Raw genomic sequence first — 27345 nt, forward strand, 5'->3', positions numbered from 1 at the left:
TAGGAAGACTAACAAAGAGAAAATTAACATTTCAAAGATGTTGTTTTTAAGATTAGATATCTATATATAATTCAGGAATCAAAATGTATATCCGACTCTTAATTTCTTAGAACCAGAACCCCAAAGACACTGCTTTTAGGCCAAAAAATGTGAAAGGCCTCTTAACTTTATTCGTTTTAATAGAAGGGAGGTATTCCGTTCCACTGTATACACATTTATCAACTTAAACAAACTTGATATTGAACAGCTAATATGACACATTTTAGGGACTTTGATTAATGGGCCTATACGATAATTTGTACAAGATGTAATTATAGATAGATAATGATAATGACACTCTTCGTATCGCTTCTCGAATTAAGTTATTTTAAATTCAGTAAATGTGAAATATATACATTTTTCATTATTACTATATTTATTTGTGTTATAATTTTAATATTTATTATATTAGCTGTACTGGTACGCGGTTGACACATGAAATTTATAACCTATGTGTTATTCTGATGTATAAGTTATATTACTGTAAGTTTCTTTAAAAACTGTTCAGTAGTTTTTGTAGAGTAACAAACATCCATCCATCAATAATCACAAAATTTGGCATTTGTAATATATTATCAATATATTTTACCTATTCTGTCTATCCGGATCGTCAGGTATTTGGAAAGCCACTCTGCCTGAATCTGCGCTGCTTTCTTTGTATCTGTTCGTCTGTCTCACGTGGTCCCCGGAACAAACCGGGACCCCTTCAATGATATCCGGCACCTCCATTTTCTCATGTTTTTGACATATTCGATGTCTGCCCTGAAGTTTCTTCCCTTTGTTGGTTGTAGGATCTGAAGAAGTTCGCCATTTTACTGAAATTGTGTAACTAAGATCTAAGATTTATTTAAATGTACTACAGGGTGCTATAACTCCTAAATAAGTAAAAGTATATACTTGTATATTTTAAAAAACTTAAAAAGATGCTATGCAGTCTGATAGTTAATCCGCTAGTTAATTATACTACCTATATGAAATTACAGAAAAGACCTTCAAAATAACAAATTAATATTATTTATTTATAAAGTAGAATGAATTTACTATTAGTATATATAATTTACTATTAGTGATTATATTTTTTACATCTACTAAACAACACATCTGTAGATACAAAAGTTGAAATTATGAAGGTCTGGAATCTTTCAATTCGGTTCAATATAGTTAAATACTACGGTAATTTTTTGTTTAAAATAGTACAAACTTCCCTTCGTCATCTCAGTATGTATTTATCTACTGTCAAACTTGCCAGGAAAACTGTTTACTGAAAAAAATACTTACCAAATTCCACATAAGAGTCGGTTTCAGTAAATGTCATGTTGATACCGCTATCTTGAGAGCTTACTGAAGGATTTTGACACCAAGATTTCTTAATGCAACAATATCTACATGATACGTCACTGCAGCTATTCTCCTCGTCTGATAACTTGTTAGAACTCAATGATTTCGGAAGATTAGGGGAATTTTGATTTGTTGTCACAACTTGAATTATTGTATCTGGTGTAGAAGTTTCACTGGAATTAAATGATATGCTATTTGGGCCAGACGCTTCGTGAGAAGGTGTACGTTGAGCAGATTTTGGAGACAGTGTTAAGGGTGATCTCTTATTGAATCGTGTTTCTTCATCATCAATATATTGAGATGGTAGAACAGGGCTTGTCGGACATTTCTTTAAGGATTGTGTTTGTGTCTCTCGTTTTAAATCCAGTCCTAAATCAGGACCTGAACCGATACGTTGGCGACCAGGTCTAGGTGGCGAAGATTTCCTTGAACAATATCCTACGTAATCGGGAGAGATCATTTCATCAACTTGACTAACCATTTCTCGAATTTCATGTTTTACTTCAGATGCCATTTCTCTAGACATTCCCATTAAGTATTCTGCTACATCTATTACTGATACTGAATTCCTTTCATTCTGACTAGATACTGAGTTCAGACTAAGATTTGACTGATCGACCGCGTCGGAATTCTCCAATATGTCGTCGACTTTAGAAATTACTTCACGTATTTCCGACTTTATCTCTGTTGCTATTTCTTTTGTCATCTCTTTGACGTAAGCATGAATATCTTCCGACGTGTGAGACGTTAATGACGTGGCAGGAGACGTGCGCCCAATTTGGCTACAATCGGATATAGAAGTACTGTTTTGAGTGCTGTACGGGAATGCTTTTCCGGGTGAGATCATAGGGTCATCCAACGATTGAAGATCAGTTTGGCTACCACAATTACAATAGCTGCCAGTTTTTTGTAACTCTGCTATATTATTAGGACTAGCTTCTTTGAGACCAAGATTTAATTTTGTTTGTGGACTCAATGGAACTGGCGGACTATCTGAACCTAAACTATAACATCTAGATCTCGTGAGTAATGATTGTTTCGTTGTTTGAGGACATAAACGTAAGGGTGATACTGTTTCGCCAACTGCGAATTGCACTGGGTGACTTGGTTTTATATTTTCATTGGACGTTTCTTTAAGACTAGACTCCCTAGAGTAAAACTTTTGTGTTTGCTTCAGTCTAAATATTTGGCAATCGTCAATGGCTGAGAGACTAAAATGACGAGGTGAGGATCCCAATACAGGTGACGAAGTGATTAAAGATCTTGAAATGTGCAAGCTTTTTCTTGCTCCTGTATAACCAGAGGGATCAAATGGCACAATATGTTTAACATTCGCTGATCGACCCAATAGAAGCTCATGAGCCTCCTTAGGTAACATAAACCATCTCAAATAATCTATTCGAGGATTAAATGACATTTCGGGTTCAGCTGTTGAACACTTCATGGCAAGTTTTCGTGCCCTATTAAACAGATTTCTCGCAGTTTGTAAACATTCTGTATAGGTTTGAGGAAATATTCCTGGGCCTGTAGAATAAAAATTTTCATACATGAATGATCATATTACATTTTTTTTATTTTACATTATCAGGTGACTGTTGTTCTATGCTTACCAGAAACTCTTCTTTCGTGTGCAACAATTTTCCCATCACTGAATTTAAGGGAATGTAATGATTTTCTATCTCTTAAAACGGAACATGTATGATGTCTCCATTGTCCAGTTTGTGGGTTCACTACATATTGAGGCATTATTTTCCATCCTTCAGTAGCAACCATTTTCAACGCTTCTAAAACGAAGGCTATCTCATTTTCTGACATAAAAAAAGGAAGAGAAACTCTGCAAAACCCTGGTCTTAAATGTTCATTGTAAATTGGTACTTCTGGAGCCTTTACATCGCTAAGTTTTCGAGCTCGAGCAATTTCTTTTTGTCTGGAAAGTAAAGATCTTTTCATTAACTATTAACATATTCGTATGATTTCAATATAGCTATGGCCGTAAAAAAGAAATAAATACCTATTATTATATAAATAAATACCTATTAAAACATACAAGTTAATGATGTAATGATTAAATTATTAGATAAATTTATGAAACTAGAAAAGCTGATAATTGCAATACGACGACTTATTACTATAGATAGTTTATTTAAAGAATTATCTATAGATAAGTTGTTTTGTCAATTGCGTAATTTTATTTGGCAAGTATGATTATAGATAGCAAAAGACCAATTATTTTGGCACACGTAGCTTTCTAAGTGCATTCTAACTACCAGAATTAGGAATAGTTATTTATATATGTACGTTTGTTAATACTTACGCTTCAACATTTAGTAATTTTTCATATTCCTTAAGTAACTGATCATCTATTCCAAGAATATCTGATCCGTAATTGAGATTACTGTTCAGACCCCCTCTTGCTTGGATTCCAAAGACGTCGTTTAATACAGCACAGACAAAATTGTGGTGAAGGAATGTACCTCGTGGGTGTTTCACCATTAATGAAAAAATTGGTAGTCTTCGCCCAGTTGCAGATTCACTTCCTAATAATATTAGTTCCGGTATATTCTTTATATGCGACAGCACTTGTCTGTAACAAAGAAAACAATCTGATTTAAATCCATACTAATATAATGAATAATGCTAATTTAAGTGAGCCTGTTTGTAGGTTTATTAAATTACTAAAGTGCTGTAAGGATTGATTTATTTAGACTTTATTGAATTTTTGTATATTAGGCGAGCTTAATGTCTTTAACGTTCTCTGCCAGTTAACCATGGGAGTAAGAGATGCAAAGATTTAAAGAACAAAATTTAATGTTAAGATGATTGTATTACGACAACGGAAATAGCCTAGGCTTTATCTAAAAGAACAGACATAGTCGCCGGTAACAGCTAATGTGGTGTATAAACGAATGATAAGAACAAAGTCGGTGCCAGCAAATTAAAGAAAGATGCAGTAGCTATTATGGGTTTAAAATATCAATAAGGTAGATGTTTACTTATGCATAATATGTTTAGTTATAAAACTGTTAAAGAATATTAATAAAGGAGACAAAGCGGTTGCTGATAAATATCGTCCCTTGTATAATTCAATCTACAACAGTAGAATAACCCGTTTTCCTGGATCCAAACAAAACATGTATTGTATTTGTTACTAACATTTACTGCAGGATAAGCTAATCAATTTATTGCTTTAAACTCTATAACATGAGCTTCTTATCAGATAGCCGTATCTTTAAGCTTTCTCAATAAACCATTCATCGCTTCACTTCATATAAAATTCACTATATAGACAAAAGATTGAATTGGCATGTACAGAACCAATGTAATGTACCAAACAGTTACTTCTATAATATATATTATTTTCTTCAAATTGTATTGTAATTCTTATATTGAATTAGTTAAAGATGAATCCCAATACATACAGTATAGACCAATGTAGAATATGTTTACGACAGCCCGTCGGATAGCGCGCGACATCGCATAATTATGAGCCGTATCAAATAAAAAAAAACTAAACAGACGTCCTCTATTTGTTCCGTTCCAGAAATAGACAGATAAAAATACAATCTTAAATTCGAATGAATCTGAAACACAGTTCCGTGACTAGCGCACGAATTCAGAATGTTACAGACAGACATTTAGTGCACTCACAAGTAGTACACGTCACATAAATTGAGCTTAATTGCAAACGCTAAGGAGCTTGCATTGTAAACTGTGTTTCGGTTGAATTACATAAAAAAAACTAAACACTAGTGTAGATGTATTATCTGGTAAAGAAAATTATGTAATATAAATTTATTAGTTAAATTATTTTGAACTAGTTGATCCGCGCAACTTCGTCTACAACAAACTTGACATTTATCATTATATTTCACCAAATTTACATAATATCTTTTAAATTATATATTATTATGATATATAAGCAACATTACTGTAAAGTTTCGTCAAAATCCGTTCAGTAGTTGAGTGAAAGAGTAACAAACATACATCCACACTCACAAACTTTCGCGTTTATAATTACTAACATCATAAGAAAATGGAACATGTCTTTATATGACACCCTATAAATGTTTAGCAATTAACAAAGTATTTTAACGATTTAATTTGTAAAAAAAATTGTTTACAAGACAATTTTTCCTTGGAATTAATTTCTTACTTCCGTACTTATAATAATATATATAAACAATAGTTTACAAAATCGGGGCATTGCGGTTGATTATTCTAAACATAGATATTCGGGGTAGATTACAACAATACTGAAATATATAAAAATACAAATTGTAGCTTGTTGTTTCACTGATCCATTCTATTATATAAATAATAACCATTAATTGAAGTTCATTGACTTATCTAAATAATTTATCGATACCTTTATATGTGGCATAAAAACTGATGAACAAAATGAAAATTCATTTCTAAAATTTACAACACTTACAAACTTTTATTAAAGCATCACTTAAAACTTTAAGATTTGAGGCAATAAAATAAGAAAAACTATAATTCGTGGACTTTTTCAACGTAATAGAACTCATGTTGTTTTGAGATTTGATTGTTAGAACTTTTAAGTGTTTGTGCACGCTAATCCCAGAAATGGTCTTACGAATTTGAATACGGTGTTGACTAATGTGTTCTGGTAAGATTTTTTTTTTAATTTATTCCAATGAGTTTACAAAGAAAAAGTTTTCTCATATATATGTTATGTAATATATTAATATAATATGGTCTCTACTTACTCTACGACTTTGATTCTCATTTGGGTTGTTACCTATAACAAGTGATAAGTGCGTGTTATGCCGGACATGACCTAAACTCAACTTATTACAATCAGATAGAGCATATAATGCACGAGAGAGAAATTGATACTTATTACCTTCCTGGTTCACAAATCCACAGTCATTACAGCATCCTGTTAATATAGGAAGTTGGTAACAATATAAAGAATGGTTAGTGTCCGTCTAGATGACAACGGCTGCATACTAATGCAAGATATAAAACCTTGGACTCTTGAACAATTACTAAATCAATGGTGCCCTTATATGTATATAAATCTAGTCGTTGTCTATACATGGACGATATGTGAGAGAAACTAATATTGAGGAACTTTATCAAAGTAGTAGAACCTAAAACTATGTGCGTACGTGCTAATCTCCGAAACGGCCAAACCGATTTCGATGCTGTTTTCACTCATGTATGTATTGTGATAAGCTCTACTTAAAATTTAGTATTGGTATTATTCTAATCAATTTACAAAGAAAAAAAATATAAGAAATCGCGATTTCAGTTAGTCTAGAGTCTAGAATATGTGCTATGTGTTGGTAAAATTTGTTTTATTCCAATCGATTTACAAAGAAAAAAAATACAAAATCGCAGTTTAAGTTAGATAAGAATCTAGAAAATATGCTGTGTAAACAAGGGTAAGATTACCGATGTAATTACAATGCAGATCCAAATGGGTTTGGACTATCGCCAAAACCAGTTGCCAAAACCTGCAACTCGTATGTTATCTGCACTAGAACCTTATCGGGTGAAATGTTACAACGTAAGTGTATGGAACACATAAATCTTTGCCTTACACCGAGATAAATCTCCAGGGTTTTCTTAAAGTTCAAACTGAGAAAATAGCAACATAATACACGCTTAAGAAGAAGCCTTTATCTTAAAGAATACCAATACATAGAGCTAACACGACCAGTATAGTTATTGTATTAGCCAAAAAAAAATTAATGACCCAGTTTACAACAATAAACTCCAGTCATAAATAATCTTTTTCTTTCTTTACAGGGCGTCGCATGGTTTTTACTACTCATACTAAGCAGAGCCTGTACTATGGTTACTAAATACTTCAATATGTTTTTAGAAGTTCATACATAGAAAACAACGACCAATACAAACAATCGTACTTATAACTATAAATCTATAATCTTGCGAGCAATCGAACCTACGACCATGTGATAAACTGATAGACCACCGAGCCCGCTTCTACCAATCATTACGTTCACTGATGAAGATCACGTCTCCTCATATTATGTTATAAGGATCCTACATCCTTACATCTGTACAGGTTGTTATATAAGAATCTTCCTTATTCGATCATAAGCTCCATTCATGTAAACAATAATATTACGTCACCATACTAACACAAATACGCCATAACAAAGTTTTACTCGACCATAATCGAACTGATCCATAAAAGCAACCTTGACAAAACTGCCATATCAAATATCAAGGCACTTTGCTACTTATAGTATATTATGTTGTATACATACTTATTGCTCAATTATCTGGCAAATATTATAGGTAAGTTATACGAACGGAAGTGAACTCGTGGAAGATACTTCAAGTATTTATGTACACTATATATATAGATACATGTATGTACAACGTCCATTTTAAATATTTAAATTGTATAATATCGAATGTACATTAACAGGCAAGTAACCACTTCTCTCTCTACTAGTTATCTCTTATTTACTTTATTTTATTTACTATTCTTCCTTATATATACTTATAGGTAGATCTAACTTAAAATATACGCTATTTTACCGCAGGAAAATATATTATTCCGTGCTCGCTAATGTAGTTTCCTAGTATTGGAAAGACTACTACATTACAATAAATTATATGTTTATATATAATTATAGTAGTAATAGACGGCCTCGTTGGTCTAGTGGTTTAGCACACCGTTTTACTTCCAATGGTCGCGGGTTTGATTCCTCGCACAGTGCAAATACTTGTATTTATGAATATGATTGATTGTATCGGTCTGGGTGTCTTCGAAGTATATTATGTATGTAATGCTAATCTCTGAAATGGCAGGACCGATTTTGATGGGACTTTTATTGGCAGGTAGCTGATGTAATAAGGAGTAACTTAGGCTACTTTTATTTTAGAAAAATTCTTTTATTTTAAAGAAATAATGTTAAATTCCACGCGGATGAAGTCGCGGGTGCAGCTAGTTATGTATAAATTTAATGCACATAATACAAAGGTGAGAGTACATATGGCAGAGTTAACGCCTTGTGACATTAACCAGTCAATCATGGGTGTAGAGAATTATTGTAGGCTGTGCACGATTATAATTAAAAGTGTTATGATTAAATATGCATTTAACGCCAACACACTGTTACTTGTAGTGCAGTAAACTAGTATATAATTATTGTGTATTCTAGATGTCATTTCGTAGTATAAATACTGTAATTAATAATATATGTAATCACGATGTAAATTCTAGTTAATTAGTTAATAAGTCATAATACACATCCTATGTGAAATTAAAATTAGTTATGTAAATCAAAATCAAAATATATTTATTGATGAAGGTTTATTACACACTTACGATAATGTCAAATCCACCGTCATCTGGAGTGCTTTCGAGCCAAGAAGAACTGACAAGAAACTCTTATTATTTTCAATAAAATTCAAATAAATATATAATACTTTCACACTTTAATACCAGATGGGGTCGTCAGAGTTTTTGTCAATTGTTGTATGGTTGTGGATATGTCCACGTTGCTTTCCTGGCCTTATTCTTTCTCAGGAGTTCGGTATCGAAATTATAACAAAGGAAAGTTGCTACCACCAGTAATTATAATTAACATTAACATTATAATTATATATAAAAATCGTATGTACAAGCTTATTCTCAGAATTTATCTCTCTGACAGTCTCACTGAGTAATAAATACGTACAGTAGTGACCCATTTCCCGACAATAACAAGGATTTATTAAATATTATCAACCGCAATCCGTAAGAGAAATACAATACACATTTACAATTTAAACTCATACTAATTGAAGGAGAAGGGTTTGTTAGTAATAGAAAAAGTGGCTGTTATACTACTCCTTGACCGAGATGGGTTTATAAAAATTGTAAAAGTTCAAGTTTTTGGCAATTCTGCTAAACTGAAGTAGCTAACAGAATAGGACGATAAGGACAGTGATAAAACAAAATTAGGACCTGCATAATCAGCCGAATGGGTTCAATATGATTAATTAATTTTAACTTTGACTTTTCTCGCATTACTAATAATGTATACTAATAGGTACTTTCACGCGGTTTACCAGGAAACCATCGTTAGGATTACTTTTAGTAAAGAAATTAATTTTGTTGTAACAAATCTCTATTATTTAATAGTCTACTTTCGTAAGGAGCATATTCAATTATAACTAGGTCTCTATTATTCAGTGTCTTTATATATTTATAAATGTAGGACAAAAATTTGGGTTACAGTATTCTTTTTAAAAACCGTGTCGCACGACTTATAAAATTATTAGATAATCTGAAAAAATATGAAGAATTTGAACATGACAACATGCCGAAAAGTTATTGAGCCAATAACATGTTGAATAATGGCATACCGAAATTGTTGTTGTACAATATTTTCTATGAATATGTATAAAGGTATAATACTATAATAGGTAGACAATGAAAACCAGCATAAAACTATTCTATTAATAAAAGCAAAAATAATTACGGTAGAGGATAACAACACAAAGAGTATTAAACAAAGTTTAATGAGTCACAATATGAACAAGAAATATTCATTCTGCATGAAATAAGCATTTATTAATAAGGAAGAACAATATAAAATATATCTGAACAGAAAAGAATTAACGAGGAACAAACAGCGAAGCCGCAAGTCGATCTGAACAAACAACTCGCAACGAATGGTGTACGGTACAATGGCAGCATGGCAACTCGTTTTATTTCCGTCCAGCTAGTGCTACAAACTACTCCCTGACCCATTTAACGACACTTAGAGGGCACACGCAACTGCAATGACCCGGATTCGATGCTCTGTCCTATCGGGAGACACTTGAAATTTCCGCTGTGTATACGAGGAATGTGGATATTACGATACCTACATCTAAAACAATATAAATATTATAACTTACAGTTAACACATTTTGAGCGGTATTAATGGACTAGGGAAGAGTTTCGACTTTTTTAATTGTAATATCGTTATCCAAGATCAATCAAAGATGATAATTATGTATGAAAAGAGAGTAAGTTCAGATATAATGTCTAATGGAGACCAGTGGAAGATGACATGATGATGATTCTTATTCAAATAACAAGGATTCTAGGAGATCAACTAAGTTGGTGGTGATTGACTCTTACCGTTTTATCCGAGCTCAATATTAAAGCTAAGTTATCTATCGATGCAGGTAAAGAATAATAGAAATAATTTCATAAAAAGCATATTCTAAAAAAAGAAAACTTAATGCAAACCTATCTCAAATATTTATATGGCTTGAAAGATAAACTCGTCTAATGCGTGATGAATTCTTCGTAAAAGGAATAATTCCATTCCATCTTATAGAATAAGCGTAAGCATTCTAATGGAGCTACTATGTAAATATCTAAACAATTATGTCTTATTACATGCCAAAGATACTTGAAACACTTGTGAAACATTAATCATATTATACTTGGAGATAATTACATATATGTAATATTATGTGTACCAATTGATGACGCATGTGATGGTTTGGCAACGAGCAATGTTTGGCGCCTTCCGTACCAAACAACACTCGGCTGCAGCATGGACAAACATTGACATAATTTATTTATTGGCGGGCACTGGTTAACGAGGTCTAGATTTTACGACGTTCGAAAGACGGCTCGTAAGTTATTTGTAGTGTATGCAAACTTTAGTATTTACAGGACGGTATTCAACGAAATGTTACCAGAGAGAGAGATTCAGAAGACATGGGACATAGCGATGAAATTATTGATTTTGGATAATAAAGAATCTTAAGAGACACCTTGCGGATCGTGACGTATTTAAACGATGATAATCTCTATTCAGCAGATAAACTATTACCAAATATCATCAAAATGGTTATATGTGCGCGCTTTTCTGTATTTGAACATAGAAAATATTGTTCTCAGTTTTTTTTGGATCTATATTTTTAACAAAAGTAAAATCAAAAATAATTCATGATTAATTGATAGTACACTTTTGTACAAAAACTTCACATTTCATCTTGATACAATTTTTATATCAAATCGTAATTATTTTAATGCGATCTATAATAAGTACGTCTTTCATAATATCATAAGGTAATATAAATATTTTGTTCATTGATCATACCTAAAATAGTCAGTCCCCATTTAATCACGTACATGGTATATATGGGCACACTGGCTGATATTATTGTCATAATTCTTGCAGATAAGCACTTTTGATTTCATACAAAAGCAAATATAAATTTAAATAATAATGTACATAAACATATCTCAGTGGTGACCCTTGTATTTATTGGTGAAACAGAGCGTGGGTGGGGTATTCATACGAGATTCATATGGTAATATTATGTCTTGGGTCACCAATATAGTTTATTAACGTGAATCAATGTTTTCACATCATATCACATGTTTCAAAATTGTGGTAATAAAATATGGACCAATGAAAGAATGTATCTATGATATAAATGATTGACACGTAACAAAATTAATTAGTAAAAAACGAATAATCAGTATAGCGAATTCCTTTAAGGATTTTATATTTTTTAATAATATATTATGTACCGCTATGGTAACAGTTGTATATTGCAATTATCTCCATATTTTTCCTCATAAAACCCTCGCTACCTCTCATTCATCAAGTACATCAGATACCTCTGCTTCGAACAGACATATAAATGTTTCGTATTCTACATGGCTACACAAGCACGATAGTCATAACTCTATCTATAACATGATACCCTTGTAATCGGAAGAAAAACAGCAAAATATTTTATAAAAAATAATATTTACTAGTAATGCAGTTAAAGCCTTGGACAATTCGAATCCTGAGTAAGTTTGCGTTGGTCTTGTAAACATCAGCCGGTCGCAGTTGATCGGCAAACTTCGATAGACGGTAGTTTTCCTACTACCTAACGACCTCGCGAATAAACACACTTATCAAGCATAAACAGTAGCTGTTTGGTATACAGCTGTGGACAAGATTTCAGTGTTCAGTAATTTGTTGTGATATTTCAATAAATAATGCTATTGGAATGTGATGTAAACAAGCAATGATGACAAGTTCATATGGTATAAAACTAATAGATAGTGCATGAAGTATATAATATACGTATTATGTAAAGAAACAAAACTTTATATAAATACAAATGAATCCGCATTCGCTAAGAGGACGTAGGTTTTTTTTAATGGTTGATAATGGTATGGTTCACCCGCCTGCGCTAACGGTATACCAGTGAAGTATAAGGTGTGAATAAGGCCAGTTAGCCACGATGAGCGGAAATTAATCACGATGGCTTCCAGGGGGGACCGTCAATCAGAGGAAAGGTCGATCAGACATTCCCTCTCCTCCAGGTATTGACAGATTGGGACTTAGGGGCGAGTCACGCGAGGCATCAGCTCTGAGGGCAACAACCCTGGAGGACTGAATTTAAGCCCTATGGGAAGGATATTTACAGAATACGATAGACATGTTATAATCTCGTATCAAAAGTATATTTCCTAACTGTACATATCTACATAGACAGATACTTATTAAAATTATTTAGAGTAATTTGTATATAATAATAATAATAATAATAATAATAGTTGTGTTTACAATAGAAGGTTGCAATATACTGTGTTTTCTATTGTTATGAATATATATACATGTATCATGAGTAATAACTTTCGACATAATCTATATATATATATAACTCAACTATCAACGCACAGCCCAAAACACAGGACGGATCGGTCTGAAATTTGGCATGGTAGGTAGATGTTATAAAGTGGGCATCCGCTAAGAAAGGATTTTGATTAATTCCTCCCCCAAGGGGATAAAATAGGGATGAAACTTTGTCAATTTTAAACCAATCGGGCTGAGACTTTGCATGCATTAAGCTACTATGACGTAGGCATCCTCTAAGAAATGATTTAGATAAATTCCACCCCTAAGGGGATAAATTAACGCGAGTGAAGCCGCGGCAAAAGCTAATATATAATAAAAATAATTTTATTATAAGCTTAAACGAATATAAACACTTCAGAAGGGTAATTTTTAGAACTATAATAGGTCATTATGTAAATTCAGTAGAGAAGAATAGCCAAGACGGCCCATCTGATGGTAAATGGTTATCGTTGCCGTATGGATGCCTGAAACACCAGGGATATCACGTGCGCGTTGCCATGCCTTAAGAAACCTTAACCTACTATATATGTATAGGATATCATATACTACATTAATTGAATAGACACTTGTAATATTGTTTTGAGACCTGTTAAAACAGGAGCTATCATAATAGTTGCTACTTCCATTGTTCTCTTGGTTTCGTCAGATAGTTTACGGTCCTTGTCACCGTCGACTTGTCACTGATATATGTATTTGTTTATTTGAATAATGTTTGCATTATTAATTTATGTAATAGCTATACCGGGTATCAATGTTGTTTAATTGAATTAGTCATGCGATATTAATTAATAGCGTATGCCGATGGTCCTAAACCTAATCTTTAATAATTATCTATTATTATAATAATGTAATATTGTACAATGGTATTTGAAAGAGAAAAAAGAAATGAAAGGAAAAAGAGTGAGTGCAGAGTTTCTCGTCAGTTTACTTAGTTCTAATTAGTTATTGAACTATCAGTAGATTTGACTTATTATAAGCGTCTGTAATAGATATTATCATTTAGATTTCATTTGAGAAGGAAAATTGATCGGGGCTTTTTGTGTCGCGTAGGGAAAATAAAATGTCAAAATGAATAAATTTTCCCAATTTTATATAATTTTTAATGATGCATCGCTCACATTGCTCCTATATAGGCTACAACCTTCCTCGATAAACGCGCTATAGTTCACTATATTTACGCACTATATATATCGCACTATATTTTTTTATCTACCTATTTCGTTCCTGAGATCAGCGCGTTCAATGAAATAAAAATAATATTCAGCTTTATAATATTAATAGATATCTAAAAAATGAAACTTACCTAGTAATGTGGTCTTGTCTGTCGGTTATGTTCTGTAGACCAATAGCATCTCGCTGCAGCATCACGATCGCAGCCCTCACCGCCTCCGTTGACTTTAACTCTTCAATTCTCTCCGATAACACCTGGTAAACAAAATAATGTTAGTAAAAACATATACAAATAAAATAATACATTTAGGATATGTCATACCAAAAGTGTATATTTTTTTAAAGAGTGGTAATGGAATGATGCAAATATCTGCTCTAATGGTATACGCTGGAGGGGCACCAGTTAAGGATGATAAAATGAGAATAAATCAGGTGTCGTGACGAATTCATCCCAGGAAACCATCCTGGTTAATACGCACGTATTAACCAGGATGGTTTCCTGGGACTACCGCATCCCCCTTACTAATAAGCCCTTCCTCTCAGAACCTATATAATTTTATTAGATCATATACCAACCAAAGCTACCATATACTAATTAAATGAAAGAATCTAAGAATTAAGCCATACTAGCTTTGCCTGCGGTTTCACCCACATGAAAGCTATATGATTGTAAAGTTTCATCAAAATCCGTTCAGTAGTTTTACCGTGAAAGAGTATCAAACATCCATGTATCCATATGCACAAACTTTCGCTTTTATAATATTAATAAGATAACGAAAAGTTTTAGCAAACAAAAATAATAAGAAGTATTATATAAAGTAAACTAATTTGCTGTTTTGTAATAGATGAATTACACAAAGCTCTACAGCTAGTCTAAAGTATCAATCTAAGTAATAAACATATGATCTGGCGTGGGTTTGAAGAGGTTACTTGACCGACCACTACCACCCACGCTAATTACGGATTACCATTACATATTAGCGTGGGAGCGATAGAAAAATATATTGAATTAACTGCAAAAGTTTTATTTATATCTACTGGCTTTATAAGCATGTACATTGGTAGATATCCGACTATTGAGGGAGATTAAACGACAACAATAAATAAAGCATCTAGAAACTATATTATTTAATTAATGAATTAAATTATAAAAAATATAATAAGATTATTTATGAGAGCCTATACGATTTACGTCATATTGCTAATATTATATAGCAACAATATATATATTCCTTATAAGATATATACTAACCTCAACATCATCCGTATAAAAAAGAGTATTTTTGAAAACATCTTTCTTCACAACTGTCACATAAGGACCCTGTACACCACCAATAAACTTTTCACAGTTAAAGAATACAGCATCCTTCTTCACCATTTCATCTTCGACGCCAGCAAACGTGGGGTTCATGTCGACAGACGAAGATGGTGCCACTAACGTATAATCCCAGAAGGACCACGCACCATACTGGTGCAGGAGTAACGTGGTAGCCACATCATCAGCCAAAACACCAGTAAGTTTCGAGGCAGCTGGGAAAAAACCGATCATTCGTTTCCCCGAACCAGATTTTTGCTGTAGTCTAAGCTCAAGGTTATTCAAATCTATAAAGCCTTCCTTTGTCTCTGGTATTTTGATTATCTGAAACAAAAGTAACACTTTAAATAGAGAATACATAGTTTAATCAGTTTGTTATTATCATCATAGGTATTAAACCGGACGGTTAAAGCTTTAAATCCTTTTAACAGACCGGAATAACAAAATATAAAAAAATAGAATAATATTGAAATACAGCAAATAATCTACATATATTTTAAACCACAGGATGTTTAAGTTTACCTAAAATTTAAATATCGCATTTAAGAATCTACAAATGTTGTATAGAACCCTATACCCTCTAAGTATCTTAGAAAATATGTTTCTTGTGTTCTGAAATATGACTGTAATTGCAAATAAGCTGACGGTCAACCATATGGTAAGTGGTAACCATCGTTGACAGCCGTGTTACGAGTGTCATACGGTAAGGTCAGTCTAAGATGTCATCCATATGGTCCTGTAATTTTACTGTCTGATCTCACCTCTCAACTGAAATACATATTACAACGCAAGTTGCTTGGCGTTTAAAATCGGTAAGACAGAGGCACCCACGTACACGACTTTTCACAAAGTCTACTTTGGTACTGGTTGTTTTATCGCCAGACGCCTAACACTCAACTATCTAATCCACACACAACATCGGAATGATGAATGAGATTTTCCCAAATACACCTACCTACCAATCTGAATGTTAAGATAATTAAGAAGCTCTGATTTCAATATGATTTCTATTATAATATATAGGTTCTATGTAGGTGAATGACCTGTAACATCGCGTGTGTGTAGAACTGACCTAAATAGTCGGTATTTTGCATTAATTCTCACATAATTACTGTAATACCTACATAATGTTAGGTAAATTTGATAACACTATTTACATTTCAATGTTTGCGGAAATATCGTGCACAAATAGGTATGTAAAATATGCTAAGGAACCAAGATATAGACTAGTAAACAAAGAAGAATGTAATCTATATACCAAAACGATAATCAAATGCAGAACCCACGATTTTCAGTTTCCTTGGATGGAAATCAATATTGAGATACTCCACAGTAAACACTATTATGTAATAATGTCATCTTCTTATTTTGGAACTTTTGCCTTTGTTTGGTACACAATTTTTATGGTAAATAGAGATATTTATTACCTTTTTTACCATAAAATTATCAGCGTTTAACTGTATTAATAAAATGTCTGTATTGGTTTCAATAGAATGCATGTTTTTACTGTTCTTTTGTACGTAATCAACACGAAACTAAAATTACAGTTGGTTCTTTCATAGAACACGTAATATGGAATTAATGCGTTGCTAGTCTATGATTAAAGAATATAGAAAAGAGCAAAAGATTAAAACCCGATATCATTACAGTGTTCGTTTCTACAGAACGCCACAATCAATGTTCATTCAATCTCACATACCAATATCCAACCACTACCATAAACTTCGACAAAACAACACCTAAACGGTAAAATATATTTTGAAATGAACCTATACAGCTCATGTAAGCGTAACAAAATAAAATAAGTACCTACTAAATAAAATCTTGTTAGTTTTAATGGACAAATCATGTCTAATCCCAAATCATGCTCATACAATAATTGCGAATGATCGCTTGCTACAAATAAAACCACAAAAGTCACCGTTGTTTAAATATAGGAATCGTGGTATGCTATTTCAGGGTCAGTAGGGGCCTACTACTGTAATAAACACAAGGACAATTCTTCAAGAAGTATAGTCACGAATTAAATGCGCAAAACTTATGATGACGTAACGGGGACGGAGCTCTTTAAAACATCTTAAAGTTATTTATCAGTGACTAGCTACCCGCCACAGCTTCGCACGGGTGTACATGTATTATACGAGTACATATGAACTTTCCTCTTGAATCACTCTATCTGCTGCTAAAAATTAATTAAAATTCATTACGTAGTTTAAAAGATCTAAGCGAACTGACAGCAGAAGCGACTTCATTTTATCTTATGTAAAAATATAAAATATACCAGTATTTTACAGTTAGGTGCAGCGACGAAATAGGAAGAAAAGAGCTGAAGATCGTGCCTTGGGAGAGGCCTATGTCCAGCAGTGGACTGCAGTATGCTAATGATGATAATATTACAGTTAAGTCGATTTAATCTTCCAAATTAATATTATTTTAGACTTGCTTTTAGAAAGTATATTATATTTGCTTAATACAATTACAAAAACCAACACATAAACAATGTATAAAAATAAACAAGTATAAATATAATAGTATCACGGTGCGAGGAATCAAACACGCGACCATCGGAAGTAAAACGGAGTGCTAAACCGCTAGACCCCCGAGGCCGTCTCTCTAATTTCTCAAGACATACCAATAGACAATCTGACAGACATATCTTTTTTTATTATTGAATTATAGGTCAACGGAAACCACAGTTTAAATATACTGACTTGTGAACTAATGACATAGTTCCAGCTATAAAATTAATTATTTAATTTCGTATAGCTATAACTCCTACGATTGCGGAATGTCAATAAAATTTAACACTCCATGTAACAATTATACGACTGTGTTGTGTCATGTAATACATATTAAATTCTGCAATGAACACTTTAAATAATACTCATTCTTATTTTTTTATATTAAAAGGTATAAATTTTAAATATCAGATTTATTTTTATTTGTATATGTTAAGATTGTCCTACCTTTTAAAACTCACTATTTTTAAGTTACAACACCATGTAAATTGAAGAAATAACGAACATAAAATTATCTATCTTTTGGTCAAATTCCTTACCAGGCAGCACCTTAATACGGATCTTTTACATATATTTCTTTATATCTTGGTTCGTCCGGTTTCATACTTGTATATGTGTGGATGCAAATATGTATGTACGTTTATGTTTGTCAACATTAAAAATATCAAAAACCTATACGTGTATGTATTTAAATACTATAACAAAAAAATCTGTACGTATATCGCGGTACAATCACTTGGTCTGTAAAAAATACAAATATTGTTTTAACCAGTTTATATATATTTATTTAGTTAACACTTAGGTACTCGGTGTTGCCATGTTTAACTAATACTAAAAACTTGTCATGACAAAAATAAATAATGGAATATAACATAATATTAAATGTAATAATGCACTAAGAAAAGATACATAAAATATAAATGTACAATTTTTACAATTATATTTAAAATAATTTGTAAAAATGGTAAAATAAAATGTTAATTAATGCTTTAGCATTAATATAGGCAAAGCTAGCTGATCCGCGCACCTCGTCTGCATTACACTTACCTAATATATTATATAGCCCAATATACAGAATATCATTTTAAATTATATGATGTAAAAGCTATACTCGTATTACTGAAAAGTTTGAAAAAAAAAGAGAACAAACATCCATCCATCCATCCATACTCATAAACTTTTGGGTTTATAATATTAGTCAGATAGTAAGATGTTGTACTCAAATATTTTTGTGACAACAATAGAGGAAAATATTTCGCTACAGCTGTTGTATTAACTACACTAGACGTTGTATGAGATTTCAAGGATAAACTGACCAGAAATAGATTTTACTCACCGCAATATCCATATATTATTATCTCCCTAGGCTAATGAACGAATTTGTTTTATAAGAAAATAACTATAACTTCGAAACTGATCAGACGAAACCCGTGAGAATTTGATAAATTTCTTTATTGGGAGAAAGATCCACGTTGAAAAAACTTTATTATTACTTAATAATAATTAAGAAATTTTCGCTTTCAATGTGGCTCCTGCTTTATTTTGTATGAATCCGGAAATAAGGAATAACCCGAAATCTAGTGTTAGTTTTTGTTTTTAGATGAGAATAATTTTCACGAAAATTAACATTACATGGAAAAGTTAAACATATTTGTATTACATATTATTTAAAGATGTTATTAATTTTTACAAAAAGTCTGCTCTTTCTGAATTTCATATCTATTAAATAGTAGTTTTTTTTTCATTCACGTTAAAAAGCATTATCCAATACAGATATATAAACGATACGGTTATTATGTAAGTCTGGTTTTTTCGTACGATACAATATCAATATTGCCGCATATGGCAAATAGATTTTATTATACAATACGTAAATAACCTGTGTGAATACGATTGTGGTACCATGCGTATGGTAAGTGATAAGACGAGGAATTTATCGATAGTAGAATTGTTGCATAATAAAGAAAAGTCAAGTTAACTGGTTATGTGAAGGACGCAACTTTGGCACTATTTCTTATCAGCTAGTATTTCTTATACACAGAATTCCTTTTATACTTGTATGAGTAAACGTATTCTTCGAGTATACTGCTTCTACTGTATATCTATAGAACAATATAGTTTTCAGGGTGTAATAGAATATGAGTATTCTATTACACCCTGAAAACCATATAATATAATACTGTTTAATGAGTTAAACAGTATTATATTCATTAAATTAAATATATTTATTTAATTTGGTCACTATAAAAAAATATATAGCCACAATACAATACCATATATATTTTATAAATACTGCCAGTCGTAGCTTCAATTTTCAAATTATATATGCAGAATACAAAACCATAAAAATGTCTGGATGTTTTGTATATATATCATGCTTAATAACTACCCTATGGTTAGCTCTGCTTTTCTGCTTAGTTTGTGAATATATTGCGCTGTGTGACAATTCCAGAATGTCTCAGATTTTTTAAATTTATTTATATAATGCATAATATACATAAATTCATAAAAAATAGACATAAAATACTATTTCAATTATGTATTCTTACCTCAGCACCGAATTCCTTCCACGGGGCCAGCTGCCTTTCCGTTTCTCTGGAGGATACAAAGAGGGCAACTCTATCTGGCCGTAAAGTCCTGAGGAACCTCGCCAAGGATGCTCCGAGCACGACTGCATCCTCAGGGCATGCTCCAACCGCATTTCTGATAACCTCCTTCGATTCAAATCTGTGAAATAAAATGATAATCATGTTTAAAATTAATATGATTGAAGTTAAACAATTACAATTAATGTCATGAATTATATATACATCAAAAAGGGAACACTTATTAAAAGCCTGACTATTGTATCAACATGGTTTTATATTTCTCTGACAAACAAATTGTGTTTATACTTTTAAATTAGTTTTTGATTCGTTACTTAAACCTAGTGTACTTTCTCAAAATACATGATTCCGATATACAACCCTCCATATAGAAAAAGAGTACTTATAAACATGTACATATCAATATAAATCCACAAACAGAGCTAATATTTAATATTTATTTTACTAACAAATAATCTAAAAATCTATTAGTAAAATATAAATAATACCAAATAGACCAATGAGACGGACACACAAACTAAACGTAAATCACTCGGCTATATAAATATTTACAGATAGGTACTATACATATTTGGACCACTAAGGATTTATAGACTTTTTATTGCACTGCTAACTGTGTATAAAATAATATTAGCTAGGATGGGTTTATCTGACAGAGAACTCTTCCAGCCAACCTAATAGGGGATACGTTGTGAGCAGTATTGTGGATAGACCTCATCTGTTATTCGATAGTGACAACATTGATATATTAGATAGTATGTATCTACATATCATCTTACATATAAACAATATCATAAATTACACATGCATTGTCGGGCTAAATACTGAATCATAACATCTTAGTTAAATTATATATACTCTAATTGGTGTATTAATTGTCCACAAGTTTCAACTTATCGAAAGAATATTATAAAAAAATTATCTTCTAACGAGAAATACCATTACTTATATAGATTTGCATGGTAACTACGATTTTTTTACATGTTAGATAGATATTGGCATCTCCCGTTTGAAATCAAAGATAACAACGACTAACGTATTTTCTTAATCTTGAAGTCACGAATCGTTGCCACGACATTATTTACATGCAAAATGTCAAGATAAGAACATAGAGACATAAATTTGAGATCGCTATCACACTGTACCGTGGGGTACTTTCTTTAATACGTATTGCTAGCGATGACAAATGCAATGGATAGTTCATTAAGGGATCAATATCAAAAATGAGAACAAGCAGACCCAACAAGGCAGGGCAACACTCACGAAATATTATTTTCAATTATAAAAAAACTAATAAACTCTATATTGGTATTTATGAATTAAAAAAAATGTATAACTTAAAAATATGGTCAAATTGATATATTTGCTTTTTAAATAGTCTCATGAATTTCATTTAATATCCATCCCCTTAGGATTAGAATCATAATTATAAATAAACAGATAATAATAAAAAAATTACCCTGGACATTTAACGCAGCGCCATCTAGACTCACGGTAAGAGCTTGTGTTATAGGTGCACACTAGACAACTGATGCAATTACTATATATATATATATATTAGTATTTACAATACGTACATATTACACACAGACCGATAGAAACAATCATACTCATGAATTCAAATGTTTGCACCGCGCGAGGAATCGAAACCGCGACCATCAAAAGTAAAGCGGTGTGTACTAAACCGCTAGACCAATTCATTCAGTTGGGGACCTGTGACTGTATTACAGTTTATACCTATTTCAGACACCAGAAATCGTTTGTAAAATTATTTTTTATGAATTGTAATACAAAAATACATGTAGTATTTTCTGCCATCCATGTTTGTGAGGAGAAATAAATAAATTATATTACATTATTATTACAAAGTCATAAAAAAACGTAAATTGTGACTCACCTGTAGATGTCACTTTGTCCCGATGTGTGTGAGAGCGCCGTGCACAGTGTGGCATGAGTGGGCAGCACATCCCGCGCTATGTACTCCTCTATCCAATGCAGGGCACGACCAGACCCATTGTAGTCACAGTACACAACTGGGGACAAAGACAAACAAACTGTTTAATTGTTGAAAAATCTGAGGTATTTAGTTATTGTGTTGTACCTAAAAATACCATGATATTCATAATTAACTAAATCTTTCAATTTTATTGAATTGTAACTAAAAAAATTCTTCCTAATTACTGTAGCTTTAAACCGCCATCATTTTTAATTTTAGTAAATACGCAGATTTCGATACTTTCATAAAATTTTCTATTTTCTATTCCCCAAAAAAAAACTTCCGATAAAAATTAATTTCGCTATGCATTTTTTCCACAATCATTTAGACGGTAATTTTTATTACCTAAAAATAACACCCATTCCAAATAACTCATAAAGACACTAAAAATAGCATGAACATTGATATTTAGTGGTTTCAGTTAGCGTTCACTTGTTAACTAGTGTTAAAATATTCTGGTTAAACTGATATCTCGGTAGAGTTGACGTGATCACAGAATCAGGCATTTGAATACTTATAGATAAATCATACAGATATTTAGCAACATTGTAATCTATTTTAAATATACTATAATACATACCTGAATATATTACCAGTTTCATTATATAACAAGAGAATAGAAATGTACCTCTAAGTAGTGGTAATTATTTAAATTTAATAAAATATAAATTATGTTACATATCATATTTCTTATTATATGTTTAATATGTTGATTTTTATGTTATTCACTTTTTGTAGTTAATCCATTATCAAGCATGAAAGTAATATTATGACTAAAAATTATTTTTATTTGAAAAATATATATATTTAGTTTAATAATAAATTAAGGACGTACCTACATCGTTGAATGAAAAAAATACATAAAACACTCTCAATAGTTATAAAGTATATGTTGTCCAATTTATCTAAAAAAATAACGATAGATTATGGTTGGCATAAGCAAATAATTATAGGAAAAAAGATTTCTTACAATATTATTGAAATGTTAAATCGGACAATCTGTTTTTTTGTTAGTAGATACTAGTATTTATGTGGCAGATATACAGAAAGTAATTATAAGTAGAATATTATTTCCTTCTAGTCTTATCTGTTACTGCCTTGAGGCAGTAATGCACATAGTAACTATTACATCATCTATGGTACAGTCATTAATACGATGGAATTTAACATACGTGAGGTATTCAACACAATAACGAACAGCAAATAAACATTTTAATAACAAATAAAATATCATAAATAAACAATTAGTAGGTACCTAGAACCTAGAGAAATTCTCTAGGTATGTACCTACTTAGAATTCTATTTTATAACAATCCGTAATTTTGAATAATACCGTCATATACTCGTATATATTACAACATATTTTGTATTGTAAATTATTATAGACTGGTAGTTATCGTTATAAAGTATATTATATTATTTAATTATTATAAAAATATCTGTCTAAATTATTCAAAAGTTAATACGCTAATTATTAATAGCAATCATTTTTATTTAACATTATTTAAATACTAATTCAAATTATGCTAAATTGTAATACTTGGTATCTTGTTTGTAAGAGAGTTTGTATCTTTAGTGTTACAGTATATACCTAAAGCATAACAAAGTAGATAAATAAGAAATAATTCAAGATGATTGGTGTTCGCATGATTGACGTCACAGAATATATTAAAATGATGCTGTTTGCATACCTATGTAAGAAAGATAACGTGCTATTAAGTGGGCAGTCCATTTATAACTTATTCATAGTAATTATCTAAATCAAAAACTTTGAAATAACCACAGTTATATGTTAGTATAATATATATAATTATATACTCGATACATGTATACATATATATCGTTATGTCATATGTGGTCAAGGTTGCGAATTGTTGAACACATTTGCACAGTTTACATCTGCTAAACTTATTATTTGATATGTCTGGGATTATTAAATTTCAGTAATAACTATGTACCGTACCTACAAATTGGATATATTGTTGCTACACAAATTTATATATAAATATTAATGCGAAGATATGTTACATATATATCTGTATGTCTATCTCTTCAAACATAATGTTAAAATTAATAAACAAATTTAAATTAATCTTTTATTATCTTAAATTCTCTTTCTATAATATTTTTTTATAATACCTATGTTAATTAATATAAACTACTAAATAAGGTTCTTATAAAGACATACCAATTGGTAAGTATGAAGTTATTGGTATATATATGATAAACAAAGAATAAAAGTCACCCTTAGTTAAATTTAAGCTGCATTTGAGTAACAATTAAGTCTACAAAACAAAATTCTCATAAATGTACACACATGCACTCTACCATAAGAATATTATTACAAATATCTATCATTAATCGTCGAAATAAATTCCAATGCCAGCATAAAATAATACTAAAACGCTATAAAACCAATAACAATACAATCTGACTCAGATATTTGTAACGTCGTGTCCAATTACTATGTCAAATGTTGGAGTTCGGTGAACCTTGCATTCAATGTCAGTCGAGCGACCATGTAAGTGTATAAAGATAATATTTTAGTTCTAACTCTTGATGCTACAAGTATCAGCGCATTGTATGAGTATTGAGTACGTAGATCGAATAATAAATAGAATCCGCACTGTTTTTGTATGGGAATGTTATTAGGTATTGATTACATTTATACAACAATGACAACAATAGATCGCAGTTTAGAATTAATATTAGTAAAGATATGACGTTTTTGAATATGGAATAGACAGTATAAGTAAGATATGATATGTATAGATAGTATGTTTAGCTTCAAAAAAGCGTCTATATGTGACATTCGGTCGAGTAATTGTTGATGTTTTGTTTCTTTTTCGCCATATAGGCAGGCAAAGGTATCCAGCCATAAAGCCAATTAGGTGTATTTACATTTCCTTGTTTATTTTTATTTGTCGTATTTTGATCGTTATTAGACGGCTTGTCATTTGAGAAAAAACACGTTTACGGGCCTACACCAAAGTGTTAATTCATATACAAATTAGACTTCCATCGATACAAAATTATTATAGAACTACCTACGGAGGATAGGATTGTTGGCAAAATCAATATATTAGTCTTGAAAATCCGTTAGACAAATTGAAAAAAATATACGTAACTATATTAATTATTATTTTGAGTTAGAATTATGTTAGTAGGTACTTATATACGTTGATATATTTTAGCAATTACGTATTAGCATAACAGCATACGTACACTATTGCTGTTTATGGGTAATGTGTAAGTACAGAGGAACCATAGATAACATAAAAAATCGCTTCAATACGAATTCTTCGATTATAGATAATTTTGTTACTAAATTTCATTAATCAATTTGCAGCTGTATTACTTGTTTTATTGATAAAAACTATCTATTTTATTGTATAGAAAAATACAGTCGAGACAGACAAACAAACATCATTAACACAGCAATATCTTCGTAACCGTAAACAAATAAACAAAATAAGAAAAACATTGGTATTATCAAACAGGACCGGGCACATGTATGATAAGTAGCCGCATGACCCATATCGGATGGATTCAATTACTCCAGACTTAGATAACAATGTTACAAATGGTGTTACAATGTAAATAGGCACGTAATGTTAATTGCTATGCCAAAAATAAACTCAAATAAAATTGTAACAACGCAAGTAGTTTCCTTCAGTGATGAACATTTACGCAATCGTTATTCCTCATGATGTGGACGCTAATTTGTCTGCCATAATAGTATATTATATAACTATAATACTTAAATTCTAAGATTAAAGTATTTAAGTAGTACTGAAAATAAACGATGTTTATATTTTTTACTTGGACAATTAACACAGCTTCATCTAGTCCCACGGAAAGCAGAGCTTGTTTTATTATACTAGACAATTGATATATGTACTTAGATTTTTTTGTAAATACACACATAATATACATAAAAAACACCCAGACCGATACAAACAATCGTACTCATTAATAAAAATGTTTGCACCGTGCGAGGAATCGAAACTGCGACCATCGGAAGTAAAGTGTGCTAAACCGCTAGACCACTGAGGCCGTAATCGAAAGCTTATAAATACTTTTAACAACAAATACGCTGTTATTATATGTACAATAAATAAATTTTACAATTTTATAGACAACCATAAATTATATGTATTACATCAAAATTAAAGTTTCATTTAACATATCATACTTGCTTGAAATAAACTGGTTACAGTGTAATAAATAGCAATTTTCCTCCATTACAACCTCCAATCATCAATATTAGTAATCGAAGATTAAAACAACATTCTAATAATAATAAATGAAACGACCATTTTTGGAACGTTTATATAATATACTCCTTAGAATAATAAATAAAAATTTTAAAATTTTTTTAAATTAGAAACCGCGAATGCCGTGCTATCACACGTGACAAGAAAACACAAACTAACATACATTATATAATACTTCAACTAACTAGTACTGCTGTAGAATACCCAATCGATAAAATTTAGTTTATCACTTGAGAAGTAAAACCTACCAAACGACCGTATATGTTATCATTCTGACGAATTAGTCATTAGGTCATCCGGTCTTTCGTTTAAATAATGGCACTCACATCTATATAAACTCCTACTTATCTACAAAAATAGAAAGGGAACGTTGTGCCTGGCCTAGTGGTTTATTACCACGACCTAGACCGCATAATCGTGAATTCAAATGTGATGTAACAGACGCTCCG

The 27345-nt window shown here is 31.3% G+C and overlaps 1 protein-coding gene across 2 annotated transcripts in view; it reads right to left on the bottom strand.

Annotated features, from left to right (window-relative positions):
* The window catches only part of LOC131842254 (uncharacterized), a 94547-nt gene that overhangs the window by 12008 nt on the left and 55194 nt on the right, over positions 1-27345 (bottom strand). Inside the window, exons 2-9 of one of the 2 annotated variants that reach the window (XM_059190798.1) lie at positions 22521-22656; positions 20567-20744; positions 15436-15822; positions 14317-14438; positions 3692-3961; positions 2988-3304; positions 1318-2901; positions 629-833 (exon numbers count right to left, since the gene is read on the bottom strand). In XM_059190798.1, the coding sequence (XP_059046781.1) occupies positions 629-833; positions 1318-2901; positions 2988-3304; positions 3692-3961; positions 14317-14438; positions 15436-15822; positions 20567-20744; positions 22521-22656 (3199 nt within the window). Of the gene's footprint in view, positions 1-628; positions 855-1317; positions 2902-2987; positions 3305-3691; positions 3962-14316; positions 14439-15435; positions 15823-20566; positions 20745-22520; positions 22657-27345 lie in introns of both variants that reach the window. The other variant, XM_059190797.1, reaches the window with a different exon arrangement.

This window comes from Achroia grisella, unplaced genomic scaffold (assembly GCF_030625045.1).
Source record: "Achroia grisella isolate CSIRO2021 unplaced genomic scaffold, CSIRO_AGI_Agris_v1 utg215, whole genome shotgun sequence".
Taxonomy (NCBI): domain Eukaryota; kingdom Metazoa; phylum Arthropoda; class Insecta; order Lepidoptera; family Pyralidae; genus Achroia; species Achroia grisella.